We start from the raw sequence: 11,044 nt of genomic DNA on the forward strand, positions 1-11,044 counted from the left end.
CCCACCTACCTACCCCATACACAGCCTTCCCACCTACCTACCCCATACACAGCCTTCCCACCACTCATCTTCTGCTGCCTCTCTTTGTAGTTCCCTTCATTTCAACTTAGAATCTAATTCATCTCCTGTGCTTTGCCTTCAATCCCTCCACAGTTCTTGCCCCACTTACTTTTCTGACCTGGTAGAAAAATACTCCCCCAGCCGCTCTCTCCGCTCCTCCAATGACCTACTAATGACTTCCTCACTCATAACCTCATCACACGCACGGCTCCAAGACTTCTCTAGAGCTGCTCCAACTCTCTGGAATGGTCTCCTCGTCCTATTCGGCTTGCTCCTACTTTCTGCTCATTTATAACCCAACGCTTCCCCCTCACCTACCCGTCTTCTTCTGTCTCCTAACCCTCACTACTCCCCACCATTCCATATCCCCCTCCTATTGTGTGTACTTCCCCCACCTCCTAGATTGTAAGCTCTTCAGGTCAGGCTCCCCTCCTCCTCCTGTATCAAGGGCTGTATCTGTCTATCATTTGCAACCCCTATTAAATGTACAGCGCTACGTAATATGTTTGCGCTATATAAATCCTGTTAAATAATAATAATAACTCTATGAGCACACTGTGGTTTATATCTCATAGGGTAAAGGGGCAGAGAGCAGTAACCCCGCAGCAACTAACCATTTACACTGCTTTACTGATGCACAGCATGACAGGTCCTCTTTAGAAATGATCTCAGCTCAGTTACTACCAGCAACCAATCAGGATGCACGTTTACGCTCAATACTACAATCTGGATCTGGCATATTATTCACCATGTCCCCCCCTATCTGTACATCGTGTATTACCTCTGGTTACACTCCAAGTATCTGGCTGCAAATTTTTCCATCAGCCGGTCAATTTTCTGGGCTTCTCCAGGTAATCGGAATCCCTGTAGGAAAAGTCGCAGTGCAGAGACGAAGTTCTTGTCATAGAAGTCCAGCTGGTCCACATAGGCGTACATTACCTCCCGATTAAAGCGGCTGTTTTCTCCCAGGAATTCCCCGATCATAGTCTGGGGGGGAAAATAATCCAATCACAGGAAATCATCTGCGGGCCGGTATGGCAGCCAAGCAGCAGAACCACAATGCAGCTGCAACAGACCCAACATGTTCTGCTATTGGGAGCCCCATCACAGGAGAAGATATGGATTGATTGGTTAGTGGAGCAGAAGTAAAATAACTAAAGACGGGTATGTTATAAGGGAACATCGAGAAATGACAAATGTGCCTAAAATACAGCACAGGAAATGATCTGTCAGGGAACTTGCTTTTGCCTAGGCACAGCATTGCCTATGCTATATATCTGCAGTATGGCACTGCTGTTAATCTGAGTACAGAATATTATTATTATGCTGTTCTCCTTGCTGGAGAGGAAGCTGTACCTGAGGGGGTGGAGTCAACCTCCGTGCCACCCTCCTGTGGGCAAGGTAAGCCCAGCATTATTTATTGATGCTCATTGTCCCCCCAGGAACAGCACTTGCAAAAATGCTAATACTTACAAAGTCCAGCCGGTCCTCCTGGTGTAAAAACTGAGCGATGTCTTGCGGGGTACTTCCCAGCATTCCCTGCTCCTGCAGATACTGAATACCTCTCTTCGGCTTTCGATTAAACCTAAAGATAAAGATAAATATATTATTATAATAATTTTACCAGTCCTATACACAAAGTTATCTGTAGATTTTATATATATATTTGCAAAGTGAATGAGTGGAGTATGAGAGTGAATAAGGAGCCCATTGTAAGCACAGAGTGAACATGCTGCATGTGATCTGATCTTGGGGCAGCTCTCACTGGACGCTGTGTAACCCCCCCCATTTCTGGGATTCCTGGTGTAATTAGTGAATGAAATGCCTCACATATCGGTCACATCTTGTATCAGTGAGACCTTTCATTAGTCTGGGTCCTGTACATCACCTCCCCCAGTCTGACCGGATCCTCCCAACACCTCTACTCACAGTTCAATGCCGTGCTCAATGATTTCCTTCTGCTGTTTGATGACCTCAAACTGTTCTGGGTCATCGGCGACTGAGGTCTGAGTACCGGTGCTGCCGATACACAAGGACACTGAGGAATCCACTGAGCTGGCACTGCTTCTGCGCCCCAATACTTCTGGGGTTTTATTTTCAATGCTCTCCGGATCGCAGGACTTCTCTTGACCTGAAGACGCTGGAAAAGACGATAAGAAGCTGAGGGATCAGAGCAGATTGTATATAACGAACGAACTGAAGGGACATCAGGGCAGCTCCCACTTCCCTTTGAACCATGGGTGGGGGTGAAGAGGGGGCACTTTAAAATTTGCTCAATCATGGGGGAGGTAATGGGGCTGCGATTGCTGGCCTCCATCCAGTACATCAGGGAGCCAGAACAAGCAATCTGCAGGTAAAGACTTCTTATCTCCATGCTTGTTCCAGGTAACAGCATTTAAAACAATTGGCATGACAACCAGGCTACTAATAGCCCAAAAACCTGGCCAGTAATAACTTCTATTCTTTTATGAAGGATCCCAGCAATCAGTAGATGGTCGGGGTTCCTGCTCAGGTGATTGTGAAGAAATGTGGGTGGGCTGTGAGTAAGTGGTGAACATAAACACCAAGTGGACCTGTCTATGTCCACTAGAGTTCTCCCCCCCAGCCCCTTTTATACGGCGTAGCACCCGGCAGTTTTTGTGTGGTTACCGAGGAGCTGGGTGACAATAGAGGGTCCACCACCCACCTTACAGCTTCTTCCCACCTAGCTTAAAAATATTTCTGGGTTGAACACTGCACTATGACCTATTTCACAGCAGAAATTACCAACAATATGGTATCGATGCCAGGGGAAAGTCTAGGAGTTCTGCACTACACAAATCCTCCCCCCATCACTCCTGCCAATGGCTGTACAACTGTTACCACAGAGAACCAAAATGGTATAGTCAGTGCAGCTCCATCTTTATGGTGACAGTCTGGGGCACAGAATGTTGCACTGTTACCAATATCACACAACTACCATTAGTTACTGGAAGCAAGCTGCAGCTACAGGGTCATTGGTTGCCGATATAATAATGGAGACAACTTACTGAGGTTGGATTGGTGGTTGGGGTTGATGTAGAGATCTTTGCTCCATTCCACCATACACTTCAATATGGAGACCAGACACTCCAGACCTTTCTTCCTTAGACTAATCTCCTGTAAGAGGATACAGAAATTAGTGACCAGGTGATAAGCCACCAAAATCAAGCCAGTGGTGTCACCTGCTGCTCATTGCACCCTCACCTGCAGGGAGCTCATCCCCATCTCGTGTCCACTCCTTCCCTGAGCAATTTTGGACAAATCATTCACAAGTCGTTCAAAAATATTAGCAGCATTGAGGTCACAATCGTAGTTTACATAGATGTCCACCACACACTGAGCATCTGCAATGGAATGCATTCATCAGAAAATGTTATAGAATTATATTACAGGGGCTGCACACTAACTAGAGAAAGAGGGCGCAGGATGCTGGAGAAAAGGTAAAACCAGCACAGGGCAGGGGAAGCAGCACTGAAAGACTTTTTCTTGGGAGTTTTGTACTAAATCAAACTAATAAAATGTAATACAAAACAAATGTATCCATGCGGTGTAACCCAGCAGCCCGGATCTATCCCAGACCTTCAGAAAGGTGAATAATAATATTGGCCGGCCACAAGATTCCACCAACATGCGGGAGAATCACAAACACAGATCTCATGTATGTGATATGAAAACCTGGATGCAGCATCTGACTGCCAAATCTATTCTACTAGAAAACAAAAAAAATAACACCAACTCATTCCATCACCATTTATTTTAGTAAAATAGTTACAGCTTAGAATCTGTGGGTCTGAGGGCCCTGTGTGCTAGAATATCAGGAAAAAAATATCTTGCATAAAATCCATTTGTGGCCTAGGAGGAAAGAATTAAACCATCCACCCTCCAAGGATAAAAACGAAAATGTTCAGAGGTAAAGAACATAGGGAGAGGAGCAATACCCTTCCACCATGACCTAAAGTCCAAACCTCCTAGAAGTGGGGCTAATAAAACAGAGGTCACATGTGTTCCCAAAAAGCAAGAAGGAAACTCAATATCAAGGGGAACAAAACGTGACCACTGCTTGTCCTGCTCAGGTCACACAAGACAACAATGGTCCCCCTGATCTACATGTGTGGGTGGATCTGTGACAGCTCCCTAGGATTAAATTGTTATATTTTGTCAGTGCAGATAGCAAATGTCAGCTATGAGATACCTGCGCAGATCCTGGTCAGTGTCTGGATCACCATCCACTTGTGCTCAAATGAACTCGAAGATGTCTCCAGGATATTTAAAAAGATTTCTTTAAAAAACACCTAAAAAAAAAGGAGAGATTACAGATATTAAATAATTCTTCTTAGAGTTTTAGCTCCACCAAAGATATCTTGGTCAGTGGTGAATGAGAGCATGATGAAGGCAGCACAGTATTTAAAGCATTACATAAAGATGATAAACGAATGTATGAATTGTATTTCTATACAGAATGGCTCATGATACAGAAGATTAGATGAGTAGTTTGTGCTGAGATAGAAGCAGATCATTTCACTATACTATGACTATGTCTTGTAATTATTGTACCCTTTAGCAGCCCATCTACCAATAAAACAAGAAAATACAATGACCTCTGGAACACCGGGGCTTGGCTGCACACTACAAGGACACAGCTTACCTCCACCTGCATTTTTAGGTGCATCTTGAAGTTGGAGAGCAAACTGAGGAATATGGCCAGAGACAGCTCGAAGACATCAGGCACCCCAGATACGCCATTCTTAGATAAAGCTACACAAAGATATTGCTTGATAGCATTGATGAACATTTCATGTGTCCTGAACACAGGGCCAGCATTCTGCAATACGGACAGCAGGAGCTGCAGAGAGATGATCTTAGAGCGGAGTTCATGAGACCTGAGAAGAGAAGATGGGAAGTCAAACTAACTACCAGCCATCAGCCCTGTGTGCAATATAAAAGTCACCGCATATATAACATTGTCACCGGAACACTTCCATATGGGTGAAGGCACCGGAGACATCACACTGAACTCCATGGATTGTGAGCCGAATACCTGAATGCAGCCATGGCCTGAACTCCAAGCAGCCCAATTGTACATCAGACCCTCATTGGAAATACATCCGTCTGTATATCACGGACCTGAGAGGACTCAGCAATAAATTCCATATTGTATTATTCCCAACAGGCACTCACAAAGTTATTTAATCATTGTCTACATTACAGTCAGATGTAATGGGGAATTCCTAAACCTAGAAGTTATACATTTTTTTTCCACTTAGCTGAATGAAAGTTTACCGATGGTAAATTTTTAAATATTTTCTGGAATTTAGGTTTTGATCTTTAGGATTCTGGGACGTTTATACGTTTACCTCAACCTAAACCCCAAAGCTTTCCATTCAGTTTTTATCCCAACAAACAAATCTTTTACTCTGCTCCACTCAGACCAACACAGCACCAATATTCAGCCAAATATACCAGACAGATTACATGACATGTGGGCTAACCAATCAAAGGCAGATCACATACTTGGGGTCTGGAGGACCGTCTCCAAGGGGTTTCATGGATAGTTTGCAGAGTGAGCGGAATACCAAGAAAGCGTCTTTCTGGACGATGTGGGCGAATTTAGCACCTGAATGCTGGCCAGGAAGAGAGTCTGACTCCTATACAGAACACAACAGATAGAGGGAAAAAAAGAGGTCATCCAAAACAAGAAAAACATAATGACAAGGGAACTTTTCTGTGAAATCCAATCAAGTTACTCACATAATGAATGGGCTATCAGTCCTCCATGTGGGAGGCTGGGGAAAGGCCATGAAAAGGGTATGAGACCTCCTTATGGGAGGCTGGGAAAACGGTAAAATAAATGGGGTAAATGACCTCCCTTAGGGAAAGTGGACACTGACACTGGCCCTACACTCTCCACCAGAAGGCCTGCAATGTTTCTGTAGGGACAAAATCTGACTTCCAATAGATCTGGGGGTAACATCAGTTGCTGGTGCTTTTGGCTGGATTTCTGTGGCCTTACTAGCATAGGCTGGAAGGATTTACTAGAGTAGCCCAGACACAACTAAAAGGTGGATTCTGTAACCATATTAGGTGGAGCTCCCCAACACACATCTACTGTATATGTGGGAGGAGGAACAGGACAAAGAAATCCCAGTGGGAAAGCCAATGAAGTAACCAGAGGTTCTAAGGCACCCTATTTCCTATGGAACATGGATCACTGCTGTATAGAAATCACCAAGGACAAATTTCCTTCAACCTGCAGAATGAAAGGAACCAGACTGGACAGAACCACCAACCAAGAGAAGTACTGCAGGAGTGGGATTAATGTATTCAGGGGCAGTTGGGTTCTCATCCATTCCGGCAATGCCAGGTGGTAAAACAGAGGCATCATTACTTATATAGCAACATTTGGGTAACGGTATGCAAAGCAAAGCTGGCACCTCACCTCAAAACAATACAAACCCAGCAGACACTCATCACATACCAGATTATCTATAGAAGACACAGACTGTCTGTCGTCTGCAATTCCATTAGTTTGAACACTCTCGGGGGGAGAGAATCCAGGGACTTCAGGCTCACGCAGAACACTATGTGGTACGTTCACCTCTGCAAAGAGAAAATTATATAATTATATATACACACACAAATACACAATCTGTGGTCAAGCATTGGCTACCCTGACAACATTCATCCTGACCCTATCTAAGTCCTAACACATCAGTGGCCGATGGACGATCTGCCGATTCTGTACTGATTCTCCTCTCAGCTTCCTACAACTGTTTTACAATCAGACTGGAGAGTGTAAAAGCCGAGCACATCAAAACTTTCAGCTTACCAGCTACCTATTGTGCATCCTTGTCAATGTCCACACAGGAACTAGGAAAAAAAAATTCAGGTTTTGTAGCAATAGCACTAAATTCAGCCCAATATAGGAGAATGGGGAAACAAACCTTGAGTGTCAGAACCGGAACATTCTGGGATCTGCTCATTATCTAATGGCGCATCTTTTACCCCATCCTGCTGACACGGGGCCTCCTGTACCCCATCCTGCTGACACGGGGCCTCCTGTACCCCATCCTGCTGACACGGGGCCTCCTGTGTCTCATCTACAGAAGCAGTGGTGTTCTCTTGTGCTACATAGGACATATAAAGGAGAGTTAGACAATATTCTGTAAATTCACACAAACACACAGGTCACACACGCACCCGGCTCTATGGGGTGTATCCCCCCACTCATCCCGCCATCATCTTCTGATCCATGATTTTGCACAGCATTTGTGATATCCTGTTTTGTGGGTGCAGGGGTCTCAAGCGGCTGGCGGCTGTGTAATCTGGGTGTGACTTGTGGAGAGGCTGTTAGTTTGTGAGATGCAGGGGAATGAAGCGTCAATTGTTGCTTTTCGTGATCCCGGAGCTCCTGAGTCTGAAATGAATTTGAAATATTAACAGGGTCAAAAAGGTTCATTACAGCCTGGACACACAATCAGACATACACATGTACACCACATCTTCCATAACATGATTCATTGTAACCTGGACACAATGAGACACTCACCTGTACACTGCATCTCCCATAACATGATTCATTTTAGCCTGGAGACACAATCAGATACACACCTGTACACTGCATCTCCTATAACATGATTCATTGTAACCTGGGCACACAATCAGACATACACCTGTACACCACATCTCACATAACAGCTGTCATTGTAACCTGGACACAATGAGACACTCACCTGTACACCACATCTTCCATAACATGATTCATTGTAGCCTGGACACACAATGAGACACACACCTGTACACCACATCTTCCATAACATGATTCATTGTAGCCTGGACACACAATGAGACACACACCTGTACATCACATCTCCCATAACTGTATGCTTCTCCTACCGCCTGCATTTCCATACGGTTGAAGATGACGTTCAGCATCTGGGTCAGCGTAGCCTTGGCTGTGGTTTGATTCACCAGGTTTTTGCTGGCCAGGTAAATGTTGTAACAAGTCCTCACAGTCTGTAGGACGGTGGCCTCGTGGATCTCTACATACGGGGAGGTGACAACCGTCAGCAGAGCCTGAAACCATCAAGGAAACAGAAAATAAACTCAATTTCCCCTCGGAATATAGCAACACTCCAAATAGGAACCTCATGTCAGCTGATAGTGCCCCAGGATGTCCCCTGCTACCACAATAATACATTTTAATTTGTGAGGAGATTGGAGTCACTTGTCTTCAAGATAAATTTATGTGGTCAGCCATGAAACTATTCATCAATACCAGGACTTTTTTGTTGGTGCAGACAGGTGGGCACAGAGGGACAATTTCGGGTAATTACATTAAGCACGATGGCTCAGTGGTTAGCACTCCGGCCTTTGCAGCGCTGGGTCCCAGGTTCAAATCTCGGCCAGGACACTATCTGCATGGAGTTTGCAGGTTCTCCCTGTGTCTGTGTGGGTTTCCTCCAGGTACTCCAGTTTCCTTCCACATCCCAAAAACATGCAGTTAGGTTAATTGGCTTCCCCCAATTTGACCTTAGACTGTGATAATGACATATGACTATGGGGGGACATTAGACTGTGAGCTCCTCTGAGGGATAGCTAGTCACATGACTATGGACTTTGTACAGCCCTGCGTAATATGATGGCGCTATATAAATACCGTGTAATAAGAATAATAATATAAAGGTGTTTTAATATTGCAATGTGTTCGGAGTGTGTGATATGTTTTAGGATCACACACAATATCACACTGACGAGTCATCATGCTGGTACCTTGATGATTTGTAGCTGCACGCCTTCGTCTGTCTGGGGGCCCTGGAAACAATTACAGATGGTGTCTACTATGCGATCGATGAGCCGTTTACCCGCTATGCCTTTGTCTGGAGCATTTCCAGTAATGTGTCCATATGCAATCAGTTTCTAGAAGAGGAAAGATTGTTAGAAAATCATCAGAGAGCCAAACTGGCCATAAAGTGTCACCGCCTGCATGCCAGGGGCCCCAAACCAGTCATCTATACTCTATATACATCAGACATACCCATTGTTATCACACCGGGACTCCTGGACCTCAGTCAGGGGAATAGACAATAATAAAACACTGTAACCAATGGGAGCTGACCAGTGAGATCCAGGGCTCAGGTCTATCAGCCAATCACAGCACAGAGGGGGTCTACCACCACCCCATCAGCAATCTTGTGCCCAGCAGTGTTGGAGAAAGCCAGGCTGTGCCATGTCAGCACATTCAGTACGTCTGTATGTCTTAACGATTTCTAATATCTGTTGGTCCTGTCAGAAATCCTGTGAGCTCAATAAATTCCTGGTGCCCAGCAGTCCTGTCAGTACACACTTACTGAACATGCAGACATACACGGTAATATCTGATAACCTTGGTTCTATAGTAGGTTCCAAACTCGTTTTTTTTCCTGCTATCTAAAAAATTCAAGGTCACTTCCTGTTCATGTGATAACGCTTACACCAGACAGGAAGTGACTGAAAATTTCCCCACTATCACATGCTATGACTAGAGCAAGCTGCCTGACCACCAATATAAGGAAGAGATGCAAAGAAAGAAATGGGATTGGTTGTTCCAGGGATTGTGAAAACCTGAATCCTTCAGAAACCGCCCCATGTGGTGGTGGGGGGGGGGTGCTGTGGAGGACCCCAGAATTACCTGCAGGCAGTCCAGGGAGGTGCTGACAATGCGCGGTGACTTTGTCTGACAAGCCAGCTCAAACGGGAGGAAATATTTGTCAGCTTCGATGAATTTCGCTTTGGCCGGCGGTTCTGATCCATGTCTGCAATGAGAAGAGGAAATGAGTAGAGGTTGGAGGGCACCTAACCCAGGGCAATTACCCATCTGCAGGAGCTTATGTACAGTCATAACAAGATACACGCCAGGTACCCACACCCCATGTGCAAACAGCGGCACCGACCACACACCGACTGGTCACTAATCACAGTCATGTGAAAAAGTAAGTGCACCCCATGGAAAGTGTTTGTTCAGCATCATATTCAGATTTCCCCTCTGGCCACACCCACAGATACAGGGGATAAACCTGAACAAGTCACCCAAAAATGTCATACCAAATGTGAAGCACGGTGGTGGAGACGTTATGGTCTGGGCAGCTTGCAGTCATCGAGTCAATTCTGTGGGGTCACCGCACTGTGTCACTCATTGGAGTATAAAATTCCTATATATATATATTTGAAGTATATTCAGCTACAGAGGACAATATTGGCTGGGGGGCGGGGGGCATAGGGTGCACTTACTTTTTCTCACAGTGCAGGGTCACATGTACTGAAATGTTTGCTGGTTTTGTGTCTTCCGTCCACATATCTGCAGACAATAGGGGGCGCCACGCAGATCTGTGGGTACACCAACTGTTTGTATTGCACCTCCTATGGGTAGGAATGGAACCTCAAATTGCCCCTAGTCTGATTTATATCCCCAGGAGCTGCCCCACCTGTAGTGCAGGTGGGCAGGGCCTGGGCCCGTCATCTACAGACCAACAACCAGGAACATGTGACCGCCCCAGCGCCAACAGCGTTGGAACAGAGCCATGATATAGGAGGTGTCCCTCTTCCTGTCTGCTGAGGTGTAACCCGGTGGTAATATTTTGGGGTATTTAGGAGCGGTGTGTACGAGGAGACAAAAAAAAATCACTTACCTCTCTCTATCCAGCTCAGCTTTGATTTCATCTGCAAGAGAAAGAGGAGGATTATGGGAATGGAAATAAACAACACAGGGAGAGAAATATCAATGGGGCATCATTAGCTGCATCACTGCTGGACACCTGAGGGTCACCCCCCCCCCCATCACACACCTGAGGGAGGGTCACCACCGACCCCCCCATCACACACCTGAGGGTCGTCACCCCCCCATCACACACCTGAGGGTCACCACCGCCCCCCCATCACACACCTGAGGGTCGTCACCCCCCCATCACACACCTGAGGGAGGGTCACC

General features: G+C 45.7%; 1 protein-coding gene across 2 annotated transcripts in view; it reads right to left on the bottom strand.

Annotated features, from left to right (window-relative positions):
- The window catches only part of ARFGEF2 (ARF guanine nucleotide exchange factor 2), a gene marked incomplete at its 5' end in the record, with an annotated part of 31,178 nt that overhangs the window by 15,574 nt on the left and 4,560 nt on the right, over positions 1–11,044 (bottom strand). Inside the window, 15 exon segments of one of the 2 annotated variants that reach the window (XM_072403258.1) lie at positions 842–1,047; positions 1,534–1,645; positions 1,990–2,200; positions 3,090–3,198; positions 3,286–3,425; positions 4,274–4,373; positions 4,727–4,961; positions 5,593–5,726; positions 6,557–6,678; positions 7,023–7,205; positions 7,279–7,495; positions 7,975–8,154; positions 8,851–8,997; positions 9,749–9,872; positions 10,746–10,776. In XM_072403258.1, coding sequence (XP_072259359.1) covers positions 842–1,047; positions 1,534–1,645; positions 1,990–2,200; positions 3,090–3,198; positions 3,286–3,425; positions 4,274–4,373; positions 4,727–4,961; positions 5,593–5,726; positions 6,557–6,678; positions 7,023–7,205; positions 7,279–7,495; positions 7,975–8,154; positions 8,851–8,997; positions 9,749–9,872; positions 10,746–10,776 — 2,251 coding nt within the window. 2 annotated transcript variants of the gene reach the window in all.

The sequence above is a fragment of the Pyxicephalus adspersus genome, chromosome 3 (assembly GCF_032062135.1).
Source record: "Pyxicephalus adspersus chromosome 3, UCB_Pads_2.0, whole genome shotgun sequence".
In the NCBI taxonomy this organism is placed as follows: domain Eukaryota; kingdom Metazoa; phylum Chordata; class Amphibia; order Anura; family Pyxicephalidae; genus Pyxicephalus; species Pyxicephalus adspersus.